The 24682-nt window shown below is 42.2% G+C and overlaps 1 protein-coding gene across 1 annotated transcript in view; it reads right to left on the reverse strand.

Moving 5' to 3' along the window:
* Positions 1-782: 782 nt before the first annotated feature.
* Positions 783-24682, reverse strand: part of LOC311115363 (rho GTPase-activating protein 15-like) — a gene marked incomplete at its 3' end in the record, with an annotated part of 45893 nt that continues 21993 nt past the window's right edge. The window contains exons 6-10 of the mRNA XM_084190546.1: positions 12312-12410; positions 11844-12012; positions 8897-9028; positions 3822-3920; positions 783-860 (exon numbers count right to left, since the gene is read on the reverse strand). Of these exons, the coding sequence (XP_084046672.1) occupies positions 783-860; positions 3822-3920; positions 8897-9028; positions 11844-12012; positions 12312-12410 (577 nt within the window). The remainder of the gene's footprint in view (positions 861-3821; positions 3921-8896; positions 9029-11843; positions 12013-12311; positions 12411-24682) is intronic.

Below are 24682 nucleotides of genomic sequence, written 5' to 3' on the forward strand. Positions count from 1 at the left end.
CAGAATGCTCGGAATGTGCAAAATGTTGGTGATGTCACTCTTCCCTCAATGTCCCGCGTCACAAACCACTTCTTTAATCTGTAGGACTGCAGGGCACAATAAAAAATAATGGTGTGTCTAAATAAGAAGGTTGCTAGCTTTCTTCAAGACAGAAAAATACATTCCAGAATGATACATTAGTCTAAAGGTCAACCAGTCTATTCTTCCGTCTCAGAGCTCTGGAAAACAACAGACAAACGTTCTCTTGTTAGTTTGATGGAGAAATCCCCCAGCAGCCCCTCACAAGGAGACATTGGATAATTCCGATTAAGTAGGTAGACGCGTTTCACTGGAGGCACAGACCTGACTTGAAGTCTCATGAGGGATGCTTTGTCATCCTTCCGTTTACTCTGAAAGATCCCATTCTTAAGGTATTTGGGAATCTTTTTTTTTCATTTGCGAAAAAGACAGTCTTGTGATCAGTTATTCATTTAACAAGAAAATGTCTCTGCTGTTATTCATAATTTAGCTGTAAAGTGGAATTACTCAGTAATTACTCAGTAATCATCTATGATTTCAACAGAGCACAGTCTCGGTTGTATAGATTTTATCACAAAGAACACCTCAATCCAATCCTGTTGTGTTCATTGTATGATATCCAGTAGAAACTGAACTGTATGAAGTTAACTACTATTAATCCATAATAGGGAGAGCAGAACGATATTAGTTTATTGGGCATGCGGCTGTAATACAAACACTATAACATACAAACAATCACAAGTGAATCAAACAACAGAACGTACCTTGGTCAACCAAGAATCGTAACTTCTGGATGGTGGCAAGGTTACCACTTACTCTGTAGATGCCATCAGCCTCTAAACCTGGCGGATACAAGTTAGACACAAGCCAGTGACATACTACACACAAAGACTAAGCTTTAATTTGGACTTAGATTAACAAAACTGACCAATTTATAAATAAATTCTGGGTTTTTTCGATAGATAATGTTAACATTCATTGCAGTGGAATGGATAGTTGACATCTTGCCTAGATAGAGGCTTGGACTTGGACGCCATACGGCTCTATTTCACTGTGACATTTTGAGCACTACTTTGATTATAGAATCCGACTGCATCCACGTACAGGAGACCAGTCTTTCAAACCAACTCAACAGCATTTGACAGATTGTCATGCTTTCATTGTCTATATTCTAAAAACCAGCATTTAAATACACAATACATCCTAGCAGCTTGAAAGTTGATACACAGGCTAGACTACAGATTGTAATGTGAAATAGCCACCACAGTTTGAGTCACACTGTTGTCGGTGCAAAGTAACACTGCCACTGTGCAGAGGTAGCTGGGGCGACACATTCCTCTGACCCTTTCTATCAATTGCTCTAATGAATGTCTGTCCACATTCTACTGTACCGCTGTCACTGGTGGAGTAACTTGATGATATGGTTGATTTGAAAAGTAAAGAAGACGTACGCGTTTCATTCTTTGCAAGGCGTTCTTGTATAACGTCCTGGCTAATTTCTACAGCTCAAGATGTCCAGATGAATTTGACACCAGTGTGTTGGGCCCTTTCTTTACATAGAAGGCAGTCAGAAGCTGTTTGCTTGTACTTTTCCTGCGGTGTCCAGAGCCTGGCCAAATGACGTTGAAAAGACGTCGAAAAGACGTTGAAGTTAGGTTTATTGTAGGTTCTCAATGAAAGTTGAAAAGGTATTTTCTGTATGTTTAAAATACATATTTTCCAGGACATTGAAAAGGCATCTTTTCCGGACCTTGAAAAATACGTATTTTCCGGACGTTGAAATCAGGTTCAGTTTTGGTTCTGAATTAAAGTTGAAATACTTATTTTCCTGATGTTGAAAATACATATTTTACAGACGTTGAAAATATGTATTTTCCGGATGTTGAAATCAGGCACATTTTGGGTTCTGAATGAAAGCTGAAAATAAGTCATTTATAGACGTCTATGTATGGGCCAAATCAAGGCTGGTCCAGAACGGACAAAATCTGAACCAAACATAGACGTCTATGATTGGTTCAGATTTGGTCCAGACCAGACCAAAAATCTATGTCCATGAACGTTGAAATCAAGGCCGGTCTGGACCGGACAAAATCTGAACCAAACATAGACGTCTATGACTGCTTCGGAACTGCACCAAAAAAAGACATCCAAAAGGCGTCGGCGTCAGTCCGTGCTTACTGAGGTCTAGCCTACAGTGTTGTCTGAAATTGAATTTTGTGAAACCCATCTATGTGGTAAGCCTGCTGTTTGTAAAATACCAAAGAACAACATCCGGACAGGACCAAAAAAAGACATCCAAAAGACGTCTGCTCTGCTTACTGGGGTGTAGCCTACCATGTCAGCCCTCAACTGAATTTTATGAATGCCCATCCATGTGGTAGGCCCACCATTTGTAAAACAGACCGTTGCATTGGCTTTACTAGTCCTGATTCCTGACTAATCAATTTGTCTATTTAAGCTTTGAATATCAACTACCCAACTTCATCAGGAGTTATCCTGAGCCTATTTGCAATGTGTTTACACAGCGATATATGCAGAAGTATTTTATTTTTCGCTATGATCAGCTTGTCAAAACTTTATGGATATAAACTTGAAACCACTGATCATGACAATGGGGTGAAACTCCTGGACAAGTTGTGATTGTCCATTCCATATTGACCTGTCCTTTTTTTAGGATATGTTGGTTGTTAGCATGATAGCTAATTTTGTATTTGATTGAGCGTCATTTATGTTAGGCTATTTGAACGGAGAAACCTGCATGATGTAAAAAGCGTCCGTCTCATTACTTTGTCATACATTTTATCTCCAGCCTGTAGGCTACAGAAAAGGCCACATACTCATTCTACCATATCCTGTATCTGCTACATGATTTATGTAAAGAAAATTGATGGAACGTTGGTGGAGCGCTGCAGAGATGCGTCTCTCCAACAGCACTCTGGAGAGGCGGCTTGGAAAGGACAAGCAAAATATTTTGCGCCTTTGACAAAGTGGCCACTGCTTATCAAAAGGTGGCATCAGCGCTCACCTAAAAAGCCCATATGCCACTGGTTGAGAGGAATTGTCATTGTTTTTGGGCAGAATTAAGTGAGGTTTTATATGTCGTTGTTGGAGGTGGGTCTTGGTCAGTTTAGCTCACGAAACGCCGCCCTCGTCAATCTGCCGCCATAGGCAGCTGACTAATCCTGCCTAATGAGCGGGCTGGCCATGTGTGTGTGTGAGTATGTGTGTGTGTGTGTGTGTGTGTGTGTGTGTGTGTGTGTGTGTGTGTGTGTGTGTGTGTGTGTGTGTGTGTGTGTGTGTGTGTGTGTGTGTGTGTGTGTGTGTGTGTGTGTGTGAGTATGTGTGTGAGTATGTGTGTGTGTGTGTGTGTGAGTATGTGTGTGAGTATGTGTGTGTGTGAGTATGAGTGTGTGTGTGTGAGTGTGTGTGTGTGTGTGTGTGTGTGTGTGTGTGTGTGAGTGTGTGTGTGTGTGTGTGAGTGTGTGTGTGTGTGTGTGTGTGTGTGTGTGAGTATGTGTGTGTGTGTGTGTGTGTGTGTGTGAGTATGAGTGTGTGTGAGTATGAGTGTGTGTGTGTGAGTATGTGTGTGTGTGTGTGTGTGAGTGAGTATGTGTGTGTGTGAGTATGAGTGTGTGAGTGTGTGTGTGTGTGTGTGTGTGTGTGTGTGTGTGTGTGAGTGTGTGAATATGTGTGTGTGTGTGTGTGTGTGTGTGTGTGTGTGTGTGTGTGTGAATAGTTGATTTCTTTCCCATACACAAAGTATCAAAGATTACTTTCAACACCTTTTTCAGAAAAGTACATACCTCTTTTTTCGACGGCCTCCACACACTGCCTAACGAAATTTGGCACAGTGGTCCCTTCCCTCTCGCAAAGTGCCAACAAGTGACACCCAAACACTTGATCTGTGAGGAAAAAACACATGGTTTATTCAGGAAAAAACATCATTCCCCAGAACTGCCGAGTTAGAGCTACAGTGTAAAAAGTATTGAAATTAGCGATAACAGTCACCATCAACGAGAACAGCTTCTGCATTTAATTGTGCTGAACTGTGTTTTTTTCAGATCTTTATTTATGTATTTTACCTTTATTTAACGAGGCAAGTCAGGTAAGAACAAATTATTATTTACAATGACGGCCTACACCGGCCAAATCCGGACGACGACGGTTGTGATACAGCCTGGAATTGAACCAGGGGGTCTGTAGTGACGCCTCGAGCACTGAGATGCAGTGCCTTAGACCGCTGCGCCACTCGGGAGCCCATCTTAAATGCACAGAGGAGGAACTTGGCGGAACGGTAGAGTATCTGTTTAATAAGTCATTTCCATTCACACCTGCAACATCTCATTAATACTGCCCATTGATCATCATTAGGTTGAGGGATAGGTCATTAACTCATAGCACAAGTAGTAACACTCATTGCTCTTGACTCCTACTGCCCCTGTTCTCCTCTGATGGCTGTTTCCAGAACAGTGCTGCTAACAGTACATGGGCTCCAAGGCTCCACTGGTAAAGGATCATCAATCAAATGGTTAACCACACACAGCATTTTATCGCTAAGTAAAACATTTTCCCATGAACCCTGAGTCTCCCAGGCGGCTTTGCTCCAATCAGAGGGAGAGGGGGACCACATTCTCTTTGCTCCAATCAGAGGGAGAGGGGGACCACATTCTCTTTGCTCCAATCAGAGGGAGAGGGGGACCACATTCTCTTTGCTCCAATCAGAGGGAGAGGGGGACCACATTCTCTTTGCTCCAATCAGAGGGAGAGGGGGACCACATTCTCTTTGCTCCAATCAGAGGGAGAGGGGGACCACATTCTCTTTGCTCCAATCAGAGGGAGAGGGGGACCACATTCTCTTTGCTCCAATCAGAGGGAGAGGGGGACCACATTCTCTTGCCTTACTGTATACGAACATTCCCGTTGCTTCATTAAGCTGCTTTTGTCCATTCAAATCTACTGAGAAGTCTACTGAGAAGTCCCTCACTTAACCTGTCCCTACTGGCAATATACTCAGGCTTTTGTGAGTTTTGGTCAGTTAATCTCCAGTAGACGCCATATAAGGTTAGCAAAGCATTACTCATCAAACATAGACTGGTATTCAAACTGACTGGTATTCAAACTGACTGTGCACAGGGGTACACTCTTTCACTCATCAACTGAATTATGTCACAGTATGGGTGTTCTGGAACAGTGCTGTCTCTCTAGCACTGTGCAACATCAAAGATCACCCTCTCTTGTTTATACACTTGAGGGAAGGTGAGGGTTCACCAAATACAGAAATGACTGCGAGCAAGGCACCTTTGCATACAAAATCCACTTCCCAGCGCTCAGCGGATAAGCAAGGGAAATTACGAGGGGGAGGGGGAGGGGCCAGAGAATTGGAGCAAAATTACCCCTCCTAAAGGAATTCAAATAGCCCTCGCTTTGCATGGATTTAATTTGCATTCTGAAGTACAATAGGAAAGAGGGGGGTGGGAGGGGGGCCTGATTTGAGGAAACACACTCTCTGAAGTGGCTTTCCCTCCAGCCCTGACAAAAAGGACAGTCTGAGGGCCACCTGCCCCAAGTATTTCAATTATTCCGTCAATAATGTCCTCTCCCTTTGATCGAGCATTTGTCCCGTGGACACAACATTAAAGGGTCTCCTTGAAGCTGGGGGAAATTCCAAATACTGTTACCTTCTTCTAAGGATCGCAAATGTGCTTAAATAATGCCTTTAATGGTGTAAATGAGTTCCCCCCTAGAGGAATGGATTATGTGGTTGCCGGTTGGATTGGTGTGCTTTTTTTCAAGTAAAATAATTCAGTATAATTTTATCAATCTCTGTTGTACTTTGACTCCTAATAAACGGGGAGACTCACTATCATATATATATATATATATATATATATATATATATATATATATATATATATATATATATATATATTTCACCTTTATTTAACCAGGTAAGCCAGTTGAGAACAAGTTCTCATTTACAACTGTGACCTGGCCAAGATAAAGCAAAGCAGTGCGAGTTACATATGGAATAAACCAAACGTACAGTCAATAACACAATAGAAAATCTATATACAGTGTGCAAATGTAGTAAGTTATGGAGGTAAGGCAATAAATAGGCCATAGTGCAAAATAATTAAAATGTAGTATTAACACTGGAGTGATAGATGTGCAGAAGATGATGTGCAAATAGAGATACTGGGGTGCAAATGAGCAAAATAAATAACAATGTAAATAACAATATGGGGATGAGGTAGTTGGGTGGGCTAATTACAGAGCTGTGTACAGATGCAGTAATCGGTAAGTTGCTCTGACAACTGATGCTTAAAGTTAGTAAGGGAGATAAGAGTCTCCAGCTTCAGAGATTTTTGCACTTCGTTCCAGTCATTGACAGCAGAGAACTGGAAGGAATGGCGGCCAAAGGAGGTGTTGGCTTTGGGGATGACCAGTGAGATACAGTGGGGGAAAAAAGTATTTAGTCAGCCACCAATTGTGCAAGTTCTCCCACTTAAAAAGATGAGAGAGGCCTGTAATTTTCATCATAGGTACACGTCAACTATGAAAGACAAAATGAGAAGAAAAAAAAAACAGAAAATCACATTGTAGGATTTTTTATGAATTTATTTGCAAATTATGGTGGAAAATAAGTATTTGTTCAATAACAAAAGTTTCTCAATACTTTGTTATATACCCTTTGTTGGCAATGACACAGGTCAAACGTTTTCTGTAAGTCTTCACAAGGTTTTCACACACTGTTGCTGGTATTTTGGCCCATTCCTCCATGCAGATCTCCTCTAGAGCAATGATGTTTTGGGGCTGTCGCTGGGCAACACGGACTTTCAACTCCCTCCAAATATTTTCTATGGGGTTGAGATCTGGAGACTGGCTAGGCCACTCCAGGACCTTGAAATGCTTCTTACGAAGCCACTCCTTCGTTGTGTGTTTGGGATCATTGTCATGCTGAAAGACCCAGCCACGTTATATCTTCACTGCCCTTGCTGATGGAAGGAGGTTTTCACTCAAAATCTCACGATACATGGCCCCATTCATTCTTTCCTTTACACGGATCAGTCGTCCTGGTCCCTTTGCAGAAAAACAGCCACAAAGCATGATGTTTCCACCCCCATGCTTCACAGTAGGTTTGGTGTTATTTGGATGCAACTCAGCATTCTTTGTCCTCCAAACACGACGAGTTTAGTTTTTACCAAAAAGTTCTATTTTGGTTTCATCTGACCATCTGACATTCTCCCAATCCTCTTCTGGATCATCCAAATGCACTCTAGCAAACTTCAGACGGGCCTGGACATGTACCGGCTTAAGCAGGGGGACACGTCTTGCACTGCAGGATTTGAGTCCCTGGCGGCGTAGTGTGTTACTGATGGTAGGCTTTGTTACTTTGGTCCCAGCTCTCTGCAGGTCATTCACTAGGTCCCCCCGTGTGGTTCTGGGATTTTTGCTAACCATTCTTGTGATCATTTTGACCCCATGGGGTGAGATCTTGCGTGGAGCCCCAGATCGAGGGAGATTATCAGTGTTCTTGTATGTCTTCCATTTCCTAATAATTGCTCCCACTGTTGATTTCTTCAAACCAAGCTGCTTACCTATTGCAGATTCAGTCTTCCCAGCCTGGTGCAGGTCTACAATTTTGTTTCTGGTGTCCTTTGACAGCTATTTGGTCTTGGCCATAGTGAAGTTTGGAGTGTGACTGTTTGAGGTTGTGGACAGGTGTCTTTAATACTGATAACAAGTTCAAACAGGTGCCATTAATACAGGTAACGAGTGGAGGACAGAGGAGCCTCTTAAAGAAGAAGTTACAGGTCTGTGAGAGCCAGAAATCTTGCTTGTTTGTAGGTGACCAAATACTTATTTTCCACCATAATTTGCAAATAAATTAATAAAAAATCCTACAATGTGATTTTCTGGATTTTTTTTCCTCAATTTGTCTGTCATAGTTGACGTGTACCTATGATGACAATTACTGACCTCTCTCATCTTTTTAAGTGGGAGAACTTGCACAATTGGTGGCTGACTAAATACTTTTTTCCCCCACTGTATACCTGCTGAAGCGCAGACTACGGGTGGGTGTTGCTATGGTGACCAATGAGCTAAGATAAGGCGGGTTTTGCCTAGCTGTGATTTATAGATGACCTGGAGCCAGTGGGTTTGGCGACGAATATGTAGTGAGGGCCAGCCAACAAGAGCGTACAGGTCACAATGGTGGGTAGTATATGGGGCTTTGGTGACAAAACGGATGGCACTGTGATAGACTACATCCAATTTGCTGAGTAGAGTGTTGGAGGCTATTTTGTAAATTACATCGCCGAAGTCAAGGATCGGTAGGATAGTCAGTTTGACGAGGGCATGTTTGGCAGCATGAGTGAAGGAAGCTTTGTTGCGAAATAGGAAGCCGATTCTAGATTTAAATTTGGATTTGAGATGCTCAATGTGAGTCTGGAAGGAGTCTAACAAGACACCTAGGTATTTGTAGTTGTCCACATATTCTAAGTCAGACCCGCCGAGAGTAGTGATTCTAGTCAGGCCAGTTGGTGGAAGCAGCGTTCGATTGACGAGCATTTAGTTTTACTAGCGTTTAAGAGCAGTTGGAGGCTACAGAAGGAGTGTTGTATGGCATTGAAGCTCGTTTGGAGGTATGTTAACACAGTGTCCAATGAAGGGCCAGATGTATACAAAATGGTGTCGTCATTACTTATTCTATAGAATGCACAGCTACAGTTACGTCAACTCTTCCTCATTGAAGGGTTGTCCAAATTGAAAGAAGATACAATACAATGTGTAATACATTTTGAAAGATTTATGTTCCTCTCAAAATGTGTGGTGTGGTGGAAAAGAATCAATGTATCCTGGCAGAATACTCTGATACCTTTGATGATGCCTTTCTCCTGTAGAGTCTTCATAGAGGGCCGTCTTGTGATGAACTTTTTGAGTCTGTTCTTCACCCCATTCTTATCAGCACTGTCCGACATGCTATAGTTGAGCTTGGAAGACTTGAACACTTGTCAGGAACACACAGAGAAAGAGACACACGGTTAAATGAAGTGAAAGGGAAAGCTACAACGTTTACGTTTGTCTTTAGAAAGGATCAGTAGGCGTATATGCCTCTGCAATGCTATAGCCTAGGGCCTGGTTGTTCAACTAGCAAAGTAGAGGTTGATATTATTGTTCGCCTCATCTCTCTACCTGACCCTCACTCTTCCTCTCTCCTTATATTCCCACTGTTATTTATAAATGAATCTCTCCCATGGCTGTCTTTTACTAGTATTCACTCCAATTGAACTTTTCCGTGTCTAAAGAAATTCCTGCTGTTTTTGAAAGTCCAGGCCCTGCTTGTCAATCTAATAAAAACAAACACTGCTCTTCCCTAATTAATTCAAATTACCTATTTTGTCTATGGACTAGCTTTGTCTATGGACTAGCTTTGTCATCCAAGAAACACGTTTGAGATATGTCTTACAGTACATTTGGGGTACACAGAGATGCAAAGCAAATAATATTGTTGTCAGGTGATTGTTTCTAATTTTCTGAAAACATACAGTAGCAACTACAGTGGAAATAATTGCTATCTGTGATGCGCTCCAGGACTGTCTTTTTCATGGGCATAAATTAACATGAACATAACTACAATCAAAGCCACAATCAAAGGTTCAAGCAGCTCAGTATACCAATAATATACTGGACCTCTGTGTCCCTGGTCCCTATCGAGATATTTTAATATGATCATCCAACATCAATATATTCCTCTCGCAGTGCTTAAGGTGACGAGATTGATTTGAACCATTGATAGGGATTACCATAATTGCTACTTGACATATGCTGACATAATGGTAATTAGCATGTTCTTGTGTCATGTTCCTACAAGAGTAATCTTCTAAATGAATAGATGTCGCACACATTTTGGGCACATCTCAAAAAACACAATAAGTGTCACTGAAAATCAGGGAGGCTGTCAGACCCTATCACGTTGGTGGGTAAGGAAAATTAAAACACATACAGCGCCTTCGGAAAGTATTCAGACCCCTTGACTTTTCCACATTTTGTTACGTTACAGCCTTATTCTAAAATGGATTAAATAAATAAAAATTGTCAGCAATCTACACACAATACCCCATAATGACAAAGCGGAAACAGGTTTTTAGACATTTTTGTAAATGTATTAACCATAAAAAACAAAAATACCTTATTTACATAAGTATTCAGACCCTTTGCTATGAGACTCGAAATTGAGCTCAGGTGCATCCTGTTTCCATTGATCATCCTTGAGATGTTTCTACAACTTGATTGGAGTCCACATGTGGTAAATTCAATTGATTGGACATGATTTGGAAAGGCACACACCTGTCTATATAAGGTCCCACAGTTGACAGTGCATGTCAGAGCCAAAACCAAGCCATGAGAGCATCTGCTAAATGACTAAAATGTAATGTAAATGTAATGAGGTCAAAGGAATTGTCTGTAGAGCTCCGAGACAGGATTGTTTCGAGGCACAGATCTGGGGAAGGGTACCAAAACATGTCTGCAGCATTGAAGGTCCCCAAGAACACAGTGGCCTCCATCATTCTTAAATGGAAGAAGTTTGGAACCACCAAGACTCGTCCTAGAGCTGGCCGCCCGGCCAAACTGAGCAATCAGGGGAGAAGGGCGTTGGTCAGGGAGGTGACCATGAACCTGATGGTCACTCTGACAGAGCTCTGGAGTTCCTCTGTGGAGATGGGAGAACCTTCCAGAAGGACAACCATCTCTGCAGCACTCCACCAATCAGGCCTTTATGTGGCCAGACGGAAGCCACTCCTCAGAAACAGGCACATGACAGCCCGCTTGGAGTTTGCCAAAAGTCCCCTAAAGAATCTCAGACCATGAGAAACAAGATTTTCTGGTCTGATGAAACCAAGATTGAACTCTTTGACCTGAATGCCAAGCGTCACGTCTGGAGGAAATCTGGCACCATCCCTAAGGTGAAACATGGTGGTGGCAGCATCATGCTGTGGGGATGTTTTTCAGCGGCAGGGACTGGGAGACTATTCAGGATCAAGGCAAAGATGAACAGAGCAAAGAACAGAGAGATCCTTGATGAAAACCTGCTCCAGAGCGCTCAGGACTTCAGAATGGGGCGAAGGTTCCAACAGGAAAACGACCCTAAGCACACAGCCAAGACAACGCAGGAGTGGCTTCAGGACAAGTCTTTGAATGTCCTTGAGTGGCCCAGCCAGAGTCCGGACTTGAATCCGATCGAACATCTCTGGAGAGACCTGAAAATAGCTGTGCAGCGACGCTCCTCATCCATCCTGACAGAACTTGAGAGGATCTGCAGAGAATAATGGGAGAAACTTCCCAAATACAGGTGCGCCAAGCTTGTAGCGCCATACCCAAGAAGACTTGAGGTTGTAATCGCTTCCAAAGGTGATTCAACAAAGTACTGAGTAAAGGGTCTGAATACTTATGTAAATGTGATATTTCAGTTATTGTAATTTTTTTTATACAATTTCTAAAAACCTGTTTTTGCTTTGTCATTATGGGGTATTGTGTGTAGATTGGTGAGGGGAAAAAACGATTTCATCAATTTGAGAATAAGGCTGTAACGTAACCAAACATGGAAAAAGTCAAGGGGTCTGAATATTTTTCGAAGGCACTGTATATTATGCAAATATATGAACAACCACTACCTTAGAAAACGTTATTTGAGTCATTAAATACCTACAGTATTACAGATAAGAGACAGCATTTAATCAGCGAGTTCAAGCCACTACCACGTCAATAACTGTTTTGAATAAAGCAACCGTAGTAGAAATAGCTAGTCATTAGAGACAACTTACTGTGTGAGCGTCTGTGTTCAGGTTTGGGTTCCTTTGTGCAGGGGGACTCAGGTGCAGGTCTTGGCAGTGACAGTGTCTTGCTAGGCAACCCATGTCTGGGTAGGTACTCTGTGCTGTTTGCCCTCCGTATGCCAGGCCTATCAGAGGCCTTCCCTGCAGCTCCTTTAGACTATAACAGAAAGGAGGTTAAAACATTTCAGTACAAAGGTCACTGGCTGCGTATCTCATTATTATCACTCATCATTTCGGTAAAGCATGTCAATGTGATTATCTGCACAACGTGGAACATTAAATCAAACTTGAGTCAATGATTTATGGAATTGTTTTACTTTCATTTTGGGTAGCATGGTATGACTAAACAATGTTCTGAATGATTTATAGTCATCATTTCAATGTGCAAAATCATAAAGACTTCAGAAATGTTATAACTTCAGATTCACCATCTATAGGAAACAGCAAACTGCTTACCAAGTTGTCAGTTGTCCTTTTAATAGCATCATGCCATTTAGAAATAGTGTGGTAATTGTCAGCCTGGAGAAGGAACTCACTGCCAGAGCTGGTTGTTATCTGGAACAGAGAAGGTTCAAATTGACTTCAATAAAGCTACAACAATGAACAGGTCTTTATCTAACATATTCCCATGACGCGGTGCATAATGCATACCGAATGGCATATGTTCAAATGCGTAATACCCTAAACTAACAATGAGTATTTACGTTTTAATTTAGTTTAAATGACACCCACTGATCCACATGAGTTGGTAAGAATGTTCTCACTCCAACATCATCAGACCTTGAAACTCATTCCTTTGGTCTGTTGAGAGTCTTATCAGTGATGTGCCTGTTAATGTATCTGTGTCTGTGTGACAAGAACCTCACGTTGTGCAGAGTGTGTGTGTGTGTGTGTGTGTGTGTGTATGTGTGTATGTGTGTGTGTGTGTGTGTATCAAAAGAAGAGACAAATACAGACTGTCTTCTGAGAGGGGAAAACATAATTAGCGTGATACTTGTCATCTTAATATCGGGCCTGTTCTGCATTTCTCCAACAGTATAGTAACAGCATTTGGCGCAGTCAAAATGAATGACTGTACTGTTAGTAAAAGTCTTTGAGAAACCATGACATCAAGGTCAGCATCGTCAAGTTTGGTTGAACTTAAAGCAGTTTTGTTTCACTCATCTTTTGCAACTGAAATGGTCGAATTAACATCAAAGGAGCATATATGGTGTCTCATACCAAACATAATGATAAAATCGTTATCTTCGCAGTTATCTTTCAAAATTAGCCATTCATGTCCACAACGGAAATGTCTTATAATACATATGTTCTCTAAGCTTACTGATGGCCAAATCTGACGACATGTTTTAAATCGGCCAAAGCGTTTGTCTACAATGTGAGTTTTTGATATTGTACTATATCTAGTCTTTGGACACATGGAGTTACTGTTGTTTACACATTTCATGAATCAAGTCCAATGAATACATGTTCAAATGATCAGGGGCCTCATTTATATACGTTGTGTATGCACAAAATATGCCCCAAAGCATGCGTGCGCCAGTTTTCACGCACAAATTGGCATTTACCAAAAACTTGCACCAGGACAACCCACAGTTGAGCTCAGCTCAACACTGATTGGCTGATTCTTTTAAATTTATTTTAATCAAGGGAGGCCAAATGCCTGCTGGCATCAATCAATCAAATGCTACGGCAGCAACATTTTATACACTTTTGGTCCAGACAGCATCAGATACATGGGCTACACATACTGAGACAGAGAGGTGCTGTTTCCCTCGCTCGGATGATTTCTCTAGTGTGATTCAGTCACTGGCGAATTGACAGAAACGTATGAAAACATTAATGTTTTATTTTTTGGCAAATATTTGGGGAAGCCTGGCTACCCTTGGCATCCATGAATACAAGCCACTGGCAAAAAGTTTCCTAGTATCCTAGTAGCCTAGTATCCTAGTAGCCTAGTATCCTAGTAGCCTAGTATCCTAGTAGTCTAGTAGCCTAGTATCCTAGTACCCTAGTAGCCTAGTATCCTAGTATCCTAGTACCCTAGTAGCCTAGTATCCTAGTATCCTAGTAGAATAGTATCCTAGTAGCCTAGTATCCTAGTATCCTAGTATCCTAGTAGCCTAGTCGCTTAGTATCCTAGTATCCTAGTGTTCTAGTAGCCTAGTAGCCTATTATCCTAATAGCCTAGTAGCCTAGTATCCTAGTATCCTAGTATCCTAGTAGCCTAGTAGCCTACTATCCTAGTATTCTAGTATCCTAGTAGCCTATTAGCCTAGTATCCTAGTAGCCTAGTATCCTAGTATCCTAGTATCCTAGTAGCCTAGTCGCTTAGCATCCTAGTATCCTAGTATCCTAGTGTTCTAGTAGCCTAGTAGCCTATTATCCTAGTAGCCTAGTAGCCTAGTATCCTAGTATCCTAGTATCCTAGTAGCCTAGTAGCCTACTATCCTAGTATCCTAGTATCCTAGTAGCCTACTATCCTAGTATCCTAGTATCCTAGTATCCTAGTTTCCTAGCATCCTAGTAGCCTAGTCGCTTAGTATCCTAGTATCCTAGTGTTCTAGTAGCCTAGTAGCCTATTAGCCTAGTATCCTAGTAGCCTAGTATCCTAGTATCCTAGTAGCCTATTAGCCTAGTATCCTAGTAGCCTAGTATCCTAGTATCCTAGTATCCTAGTAGCCTAGTCGCTTAGTATCCTAGTATCCTAGTGTTCTAGTAGCCTAGTAGCCTATTATCCTAGTAGCCTAGTAGCCTAGTATCCTAGTATCCTAGTATCCTAGTAGCCTAGTATCCTAGTATCCTAGTTTCCTAGTATCCTAGTAGCCTACTATCCTAGTATCCTAGTATCCTAGTAGCCTACTATCCTAGTATCCTAGTATCCTAGTTTCCTAGTAGCCTAGTAGCCCAGTATCCTAGTATCCTAGTATCCTAGTATCCTAGTTTCCTAGTAGCCTAGTATCCTAGTATCCTAGTATCCTAGTAGCCTAGTCGCTTAGTATCCTAGTATCCTAGTGTTCTAGTAGCCTAGTAGCCTATTATCCTAGTAGCCTAGTAGCCTAGTATCCTAGTATCCTAGTATCCTGGTAGCCTAGTATCCTAGTATCCTAGTATCCTAGTATCCTAGTTTCCTAGTATCCTAGTATCCTAGTATCCTAGCATACTAGTTTCCTAGTATCCTAGTATCCTAGTATCCTAGTAGCCTATTAGCCTAGTTTCCTAGTAGCCTAGTATCCTAGTATCCTAGCATCCTTGTATACTAGTTCCCTAGCATCCTAGTAGCCTATTAGCCTAGTATCCAAGTAGCCTAGTATCATTGAAGCCTAGTAGCATAGTATCCTAGTATCCTAGTAGCCTAGTAGCCTACTATCCTAGTATCCTAGTATCCTAGTAGCCTACTATCCTAGTATCCTAGTATCCTAGTTTCCTAGTAGCCTAGTAGCCTAGTATCATAGTATCCTAGTAGCCTAGTATCCTAGTATCCTAGTATCCTAGTATCCTAGTTTCCTAGTATCCTAGTATCCTAGTATCCTAGCATACTAGTTTCCTGGTATCCTAGTATCCTAGTATCCTAGTATCCTATTAGCCTATTAGCCTAGTATCCTAGTAGCCTAGTATCCTAGTATCCTAGCATCCTTGTATACTAGTTCCATAGTATCCTAGTAGCCTATTAGCCTAGTATCCAAGTAGCCTAGTATCCTTGTAGCCTAGTAGCATAGTATCCTAGTATCCTAGTATCCTAGTAGCCTAGTAGCCTAGTAACCTAGTAGCCTAGTATCCTAGTATCATAGTAGCCTAGTAGCCTAGTATCCTAGTAGCCCAGTAGCCTAGTATCCTAGTATCCTAGTAGCCTAGTCGCTTAGTATCCTAGTATCCTAGTGTCCTAGTAGCCTAGTAGCCTAGTATCCTAGTAGCCTAGTAACCTAGTATCCTAGTATCCTCGTATCCTAGTAGACTAGTAGCCTAGTATCATAGTATCCTAGTAGTCTAGAATCCTAGTTGCCATGTAGCCTAGTATCCTAGTATCCTAGTAGCCCAGTAGCCCAGTAGCCTAGTAGCCTAGTATCCTATTAACCTAGTGTCCTAGTAGCCTAGTATCCTAGTATCCTAATATCCTAGTAGCCCAGTATCCTAGTAGCCCAGTATCCTAGTATCCTAGTAGCCTAGTATCCTAGTAGCCTAGTATCCTAGTAGCCTAGTATCCTAGTATCCTAGTATGCTTGTATCCTCTCCCTCAACGTGACCAAGACAAAGGAGATGATTGTGGACTACAGGAAAAAAAAGAGGACTTAGCACGCCCCCATTCTCATCGACGGGGCTGTAGTGGAACAGGTTGAGAGCTTCAAGTTCCTTGGTGTCCACATCACCAACGAACTATCATGGTCCAAACACACCAAGACAGTCGTGAAGAGGGCACGACAAAGCCTATTCCCCCTCAGGAGACTGAAAAGATTTGGCATGGGTCCTCAGATCCTCAATTTTTTTTACTTTTACAGCTGCACCATCGAGAGCATCCTGACTGGTTGCATCACCGCCTGGTATGGCAACTGCTTGGCCTCCGACCGTAAGGCACTACAGAGGATAGTGCGTACGGCCCAGTACATCACTGGGGCCAAGCTTCCTGCCATCCAGGACCTCTATACCAGGCGGTGTCAGAGGAAGGCCCTCAAAATTGTCAAAGACTCCAGCCACCCTAGTCATAGACTGTTCTCCCTGCTACCGCACGGCAAGCGGTACCGGAGTGCCAAGTCTAGGTCCAAAAGACTTCTCAACAGCTTCTACCCCCAAGCCATAAGACTCCTGAACAGCTAATAATGGCTACCCGGATTATTTGCACTGCCCCCCTACCCCATCCTTTTTACGCTGCTGCTACTCTGTTAATTATTTATGCATAGTCACTTTAACTCTACCCACATGTACATATTACTTCAACTATCTCAACTAGCCGGTGCCCCCGCAAATTGACTCTGCACCGGTACCCCCCTGTATATATAGCCTCCCTACTGTTATTTTATTTTACTTCTGCTCTTTTTTTCTCAACACTTTTTTTGTTGCTGTTTTATTTTTACTTTTTTCGTTTAAAATAAATGTACTGTTGGTTAAGGGCTGTAAGTAAGCATTTCACTGTAATGTCTGCACCTGTTGTATTCGGCGCATGTGACCAATACAATTTGATTTGATTTGATTTGATTTGATTTGAAGTAGCCCAGTAGCCTAGTATCCTAGTAGCCTAGTATCCTAGTTGCCTAGAATCCTAGTGTCCTAGTAGCCTAGTATCCTAGTATCCTAGTATCCTAGTATCCTAACAGCCTAGTATCCAAATAGCCTAGTATCCTAGTAGCCTCATAGACCAATAGCCCATTATCCTAGTATCCTAGTAGCCCAGTAGCCTAGTATCCTAGTAGCCTAGTATCCTAGTTGCCTAGAATCCTAGCATCCTACTAGCCTAGTATCCTAGTATCCTAGTATCCTAGTAGCCTAGCAGCCTAGTATCCTAGTATCCTTGTAGCCTAGTATCATAGTATCGTAGTATCCTAGTAGCCAAGTATCTTAGTAGCTTAGTATTATAGTATCATAGTATCCTAGTATCCTAGTAGCCTAGTAGCCCAGTAGCCCAGTAGCCCAGTAGCCCAGTATCCTAGTATGCTAGTAGCATAGTATCCTAGTATACTAATTTCCTAGTATCCTAGTATCCTAGTAGCCTATTAGCCTAGTATACAAGTAGCCTAGTATCATAGTAGCCTAGTAGCATATTGTCCTAGTATCCTAGTATCCTAGTAGCCTAGTAGCCTAGTACCCTAGTAGCCTAGTAGCCTAGTATCCTAGTAGCCTAGTAGCCTAGTATCCTAGTAGCCCAGTAGCTTAGTATCCTAGTAGCCTAGTATCCTAGTAGCCAAGTATCTTTGTAGCATAGTAGCCTACTATCCTAGTAGCCCAGTATTCTAGTATCCTAGTAGCCTTGTATCCTAGTATCCTAGTAGCCTAGTAGCCTAGTATCCCAGTAGCCCACTATCCTAGTAGCCTAGTATCCTAGTAGCCCAGTAGCCTAGTATCCTAGTAGCCTAGTATCCTAGTAGCCTAGTATCCTAGTATCCTAGTATCATAGTATCCTAGTAGCCTAGTAGCCTAGTATCCTATTATCCTAGTAGCCTAGTAGCCTAGTATCCCATTATCCTAGAATCCTAGTATCATAGTAGCCTAGTAGCCTAGTATCCTAGTAGCCTAGTAGCCTAGTATCCTAGTAGCCTAGTATCCTAGTATCCTAGTAGCCTAGTAGCATAGTATCCTAGTAGCCTAGTACCCTAGTATCCTAGTATCATAGTATCCTAGTAGCCTAGTAGCCTAGTATCCTATTATCCTAGTAGCCTAGTATCCCATTATCCTAGTATCCTAGTATCATAGTAGCCTAGTAGCCTAGTATCCTAGTAGCCTAGTATCCTAGTATCCTAGCATCCTAGTGTCCTAGTAGCCTAGTAGCCTAGTATCCTAGTATCATAGTATCCTAGTATCCTAGTAGCCTAGTACCCTAGTATCCTAGTAGCCTAGTATCCTAGTATCCTAGTATCCTAGTAGCCTAGTATCCTAGTAGCCATGTATCCTAGTAGCCTATTATCCTAGTATCCTCGTATCCTAGTATCCTAGTAGCCTAGTTGCCTAGTATCCTAGTATCCTAGTATCCTAGTATCCTAGTATACTAGTAGCCTAGTATCCTAGTGTCCTAGTAGCCCAGTAGCCTAGTATCCTAGTATCCTAGTAGCCTATTATCCGATTATCCTAGTAGCCTAGTATCCTAGTATACTAGTAGCCCAGTAGCATAGTATCCTAGTAGCCCAGTAGCATAGTAGCCTAGTAGTCCAGTAGCATAGTATACTAGTAGCCCAGTAGCATAGTATCCTAGTAGCCCAGTAGCATAGTATTCTAGTATTCCAGTATCCTAGTATCCCAGTATCCAAGTAGCCTAGTATCCTAGTAGCCTAGTAGCCTAGTAGCGTAGTATCATAGTATCCTAGTATCCTAGTATGCTAGCAGCCTATTATCCAAATAGCCTAGTATCCTAGTACCCTAGTAGCCCAATAGCCCAGTATCCTAGTATCCTAGTAGCCCAGTAGCCTAGTGTCATAGTAGCCTAGTATCCTAGTATCCTAGTAGCCCAGTAGCCTAGTATCCTAGTATCCTAACATCCTAGTATCCATATAGCCTAGTATCCTAGTAGCCTAGTAGCCCAATAGCCCAGTATCCTTGTATCATAGTAGCCCAGTAGCCTAGTATCCTAGTAGCCTAGTATCCTGGTTGCCTAAAATCCTAGTATCCTAGTAGCCTAGTATCCTAGTATCATAGTATCCTAGTAGACTAGTAGCCTATTATCCTAGTATCCTAGTAGCCTGGTATCCTAGTAGCCTAGTATCCTAGTAGCCTAGTATCATAGAATCCTAGTATCCTAGTAGCCAAGTATCCTAGTAGCTTAGTATCATATTATCATAGTATCCTAGTATCCTAGTATCCTAGTAGCCTAGTAGCCCAGTAACCCAGTATCCCAGTAGCCCAGTATCCTAGTATCCTAGTAGCCTAGTATCCTAGTATACTAGTTTCCTAGTATCCTAGTATCCTATTAGCCTATTAGCCTAGTATCCAAGTAGCCTAGTATCCTAGTAGCATAGTATCATAGTATCCTAGTATCCTAGTATCCTAGTAGCCTAGTAGCCTAGTAGCCTAGTATCCTAGTATCCTAGTATCCTAGTATCCTAGTATCCTTGTAGCCTAGTAGCCTAGTATCCTAGTATCCTAGTATCCTAGTATCCTTGTAGCCTAGTAGCCTAGTATCCTAGTATCCTAGTAGCCTAGTATCCTATTAGCCCAGTATCCTAGTAGCATAGTAGCCTAGTATCCTAGTAGCCCAGTATTCAAATATCCTAGTAGCCTTGTATCCTAGTATCCTAGTAGCCTAGTAGCCTTGTATCCCAGTAGCCCAGTATCCTAGTAGCCTAGTATCCTAGTAGCCCAGTAGCCTAGTATCCTAGTAGCCTAGTATCCTAGTAGCCTAGTATCATAGTATCCTAGTACCCTAGTATCCTAGTATCCTAGTAGCCTAGTATCCTAGTATCCTAGTAGCCCAGTAGCCCAGTATCCTAGTAGCATAGTATCCTAGTAGCCTAGTATCCTAGTAGCCCAGTATTCTAATATCCTAGTAGCCTTGTATCCTAGTATCCTTGTAGCCTAGTAGCCTAGTATCCTAGTTGCCTATTATCCTATTAGCCTAGTAGCCTAGTTTCCTAGTATCCTAGTATCCTAGTAGCCTAGTTTCCTAGTATCCTAGTATCCTAGTAGCCTAGTAGCTCAGTAGCCTAGTAGCCTAGTATCATAGTAGCCTAGTAACCCAGTAGCCTAGTATCCTATTGTCCAAGTAGCTTAGTAGCCTAGTAGCCTAGTTTCCTAGTATCCTAGTATCCTAGTAGCCCAGTAGCCTAGTATCCTAGTGTCCAAGTAGCCTTGTAGCCTAGTAGCCTAGTTTCCTAGTATCCTAGTAGCCTAGTAGCCTAGTATCCTAGTATCCAAGTGTTCTAGTAGCCTAGTAGCCTAGTAGCCCAGTAGCCTAGTATCCTAGTATCCTAGTGTCCAAGTAGCCTAGTAGCCTAGTATCCTAGTAGCCTAGTAGCCCAGTAGCCTAGTATCCTAGTATCCTTGTGTCCAAGTATCCTAGTATCCTAGTAGCCTAGTTTCCTAGTATCCTAGTATCCTAGTGTTCTAGTAGCCTAGTATCCTAGTATCCTAGTAGCCTAGTAGCCCAGTAGCCTAGTATCCTAGTGTCCTAGTAGCCATGTATCCTAGTAGCCTTGTCGCCTAGTATCCTAGTATCCTAGTATCCTAGTATCCTAGTAGCCTAGTATCCTAGTAGCCTAGTATCCTAGTATCCTAGTATCCTAGTAGCCCAGTAGCCTAGAATCCTAGTATCCTAGTTGCCTATTATCCTATTATCCTAGTAGCCTAGTATCCTAGTATACTAGTAGCCCAGTAGCATAGTATCCTAGTAGCCCAGTAGCATAGTAGCCTAGTAGTCCAGTAGCATAGTATACTAGTAGCCCAGTAGCATAGTATCCTAGTAGCCCAGTAGCATAGTAGCCTAGTAGCCCAGTATCCTAGTATCCTAGTAGCCTATTATCCTATTATCCTAGTAGCTTAGTATCCTAGTAGCCCAGTAGCATAGTAGCCTAGTAGTCCAGTATCCTAGTATCCCAGTAGCCTAGTAGCCCAGTATCCAATTAGCCTAGTATCCTAGTAGCCTAGTAGCCAAGTAGCCTAGTATCCTAGTATCCTAGTAGCCTAGTGTCCTAGTATCCTAGTATCCTAGTAGCCTAGTATCCTAGTAGCCATGTAGCCTAGTATCCTAGTTGCCTAGAATCCTAGTGTCCTAGTAGCCTAGTATCCTAGTATCCTAGTATCCTAGTATCCTAACAGCCTAGTATCCAAATAGCCTAGTATCCTAGTAGCCTCATAGACCAATAGCCCATTATCCTAGTATCCTAGTAGCCCAGTAGCCTAGTATCCTAGTAGCCTAGTATCCTAGTTGCCTAGAATCCTAGCATCCTACTAGCCTAGTATCCTAGTATCCTAGTATCCTAGTAGCCTAGCAGCCTAGTATCCTAGTATCCTAGTAGCCTAGTATCATAGTATCGTAGTATCCTAGTAGCCAAGTATCTTAGTAGCTTAGTATTATAGTATCATAGTATCCTAGTATCCTAGTAGCCTAGTAGCCCAGTAGCCCAGTAGCCCAGTAGCCCAGTATCCTAGTATGCTAGTAGCATAGTATCCTAGTATACTAATTTCCTAGTATCCTAGTATCCTAGTAGCCTATTAGCCTAGTATACAAGTAGCCTAGTATCATAGTAGCCTAGTAGCATATTGTCCTAGTATCCTAGTATCCTAGTAGCCTAGTAGCCTAGTACCCTAGTAGCCTAGTAGCCTAGTATCCTAGTAGCCTAGTAGCCTAGTATCCTAGTAGCCCAGTAGCTTAGTATCCTAGTAGCCTAGTATCCTAGTAGCCAAGTATCTTTGTAGCATAGTAGCCTACTATCCTAGTAGCCCAGTATTCTAGTATCCTAGTAGCCTTGTATCCTAGTATCCTAGTAGCCTAGTAGCCTAGTATCCCAGTAGCCCACTATCCTAGTAGCCTAGTATCCTAGTAGCCCAGTAGCCTAGTATCCTAGTAGCCTAGTATCCTAGTAGCCTAGTATCCTAGTATCCTAGTATCATAGTATCCTAGTAGCCTAGTAGCCTAGTATCCTATTATCCTAGTAGCCTAGTAGCCTAGTATCCCATTATCCTAGAATCCTAGTATCATAGTAGCCTAGTAGCCTAGTATCCTAGTAGCCTAGTAGCCTAGTATCCTAGTAGCCTAGTATCCTAGTATCCTAGTAGCCTAGTAGCATAGTATCCTAGTAGCCTAGTACCCTAGTATCCTAGTATCATAGTATCCTAGTAGCCTAGTAGCCTAGTATCCTATTATCCTAGTAGCCTAGTATCCCATTATCTTAGTATCCTAGTATCATAGTAGCCTAGTAGCCTAGTATCCTAGTAGCCTAGTATCCTAGTATCCTAGCATCCTAGTGTCCTAGTAGCCTAGTAGCCTAGTATCCTAGTATCATAGTATCCTAGTATCCTAGTAGCCTAGTACCCTAGTATCCTAGTAGCCTAGTATCCTAGTATCCTAGTATCCTAGTATCCTAGTAGCCTAGTATCCTAGTAGCCATGTATCCTAGTAGCCTATTATCCTAGTATCCTCGTATCCTAGTATCCTAGTAGCCTAGTTGCCTAGTATCCTAGTATCCTAGTATCCTAGTATCCTAGTATACTAGTAGCCTAGTATCCTAGTGTCCTAGTAGCCCAGTAGCCTAGTATCCTAGTATCCTAGTAGCCTATTATCCGATTATCCTAGTAGCCTAGTATCCTAGTATACTAGTAGCCCAGTAGCATAGTATCCTAGTAGCCCAGTAGCATAGTAGCCTAGTAGTCCAGTAGCATAGTATACTAGTAGCCCAGTAGCATAGTATCCTAGTAGCCCAGTAGCATAGTATTCTATTATTCCAGTATCCTAGTATCCCAGTATCCAAGTAGCCTAGTATCCTAGTAGCCTAGTAGCCTAGTAGCGTAGTATCATAGTATCCTAGTATCCTAGTATGCTAGCAGCCTAGTATCCAAATAGCCTAGTATCCTAGTACCCTAGTAGCCCAATAGCCCAGTATCCTAGTATCCTAGTAGCCCAGTAGCCTAGTGTCATAGTAGCCTAGTATCCTAGTATCCTAGTAGCCCAGTAGCCTAGTATCCTAGTATCCTAACATCCTAGTATCCATATAGCCTAGTATCCTAGTAGCCTAGTAGCCCAATAGCCCAGTATCCTTGTATCATAGTAGCCCAGTAGCCTAGTATCCTAGTAGCCTAGTATCCTGGTTGCCTAAAATCCTAGTATCCTAGTAGACTAGTATCCTAGTATCATAGTATCCTAGTAGACTAGTAGCCTATTATCCTAGTATCCTAGTAGCCTGGTATCCTAGTAGCCTAGTATCCTAGTAGCCTAGTATCATAGAATCCTAGTATCCTAGTAGCCAAGTATCATAGTAGCTTAGTATCATATTATCATAGTATCCTAGTATCCTAGTATCCTAGTAGCCTAGTAGCCCAGTAACCCAGTATCCCAGTAGCCCAGTATCCTAGTATCCTAGTAGCCTAGTATCCTAGTATACTAGTTTTCTAGTATCCTAGTATCCTATTAGCATATTAGCCTAGTATCCAAGTAGCCTAGTATCCTAGTAGCATAGTATCATAGTATCCTAGTATCCTAGTATCCTAGTAGCCTAGTAGCCTAGTAGCCTAGTATCCTAGTATCCTAGTATCCTAGTATCCTAGTATCCTTGTAGCCTAGTAGCCTAGTATCCTAGTATCCTAGTATCCTAGTATCCTTGTAGCCTAGTAGCCTAGTATCCTAGTATCCTAGTAGCCTAGTATCCTATTAGCCCAGTATCCTAGTAGCATAGTAGCCTAGTATCCTAGTAGCCCAGTATTCAAATATCCTAGTAGCCTTGTATCCTAGTATCCTAGTAGCCTAGTAGCCTTGTATCCCAGTAGCCCAGTATCCTAGTAGCCTAGTATCCTAGTAGCCCAGTAGCCTAGTATCCTAGTAGCCTAGTATCCTAGTAGCCTAGTATCATAGTATCCTAGTACCCTAGTATCCTAGTATCCTAGTAGCCTAGTATCCTAGTATCCTAGTAGCCCAGTAGCCCAGTATCCTAGTAGCATAGTATCCTAGTAGCCTAGTATCCTAGTAGCCCAGTATTCTAATATCCTAGTAGCCTTGTATCCTAGTATCCTTGTAGCCTAGTAGCCTAGTATCCTAGTTGCCTATTATCCTATTAGCCTAGTAGCCTAGTTTCCTAGTATCCTAGTATCCTAGTAGCCTAGTTTCCTAGTATCCTAGTATCCTAGTAGCCTAGTAGCTCAGTAGCCTAGTAGCCTAGTATCATAGTAGCCTAGTAACCCAGTAGCCTAGTATCCTAGTATCCTATTGTCCAAGTAGCTTAGTAGCCTAGTAGCCTAGTTTCCTAGTATCCTAGTATCCTAGTAGCCTAGTAGCCCAGTAGCCTAGTATCCTAGTGTCCAAGTAGCCTTGTAGCCTAGTAGCCTAGTTTCCTAGTATCCTAGTAGCCTAGTAGCCTAGTATCCTAGTATCCTAGTGTTCTAGTAGCCTAGTAGCCTAGTAGCCCAGTAGCCTAGTATCCTAGTATCCTAGTGTCCAAGTAGCCTAGTATCCTAGTATCCTAGTAGCCTAGTAGCCCAGT

Source organism: Coregonus lavaretus (assembly GCF_964263955.1).
Source record: "Coregonus lavaretus genome assembly, contig: HAP1_SCAFFOLD_3218, whole genome shotgun sequence".
NCBI classification, from domain to species: domain Eukaryota; kingdom Metazoa; phylum Chordata; class Actinopteri; order Salmoniformes; family Salmonidae; genus Coregonus; species Coregonus lavaretus.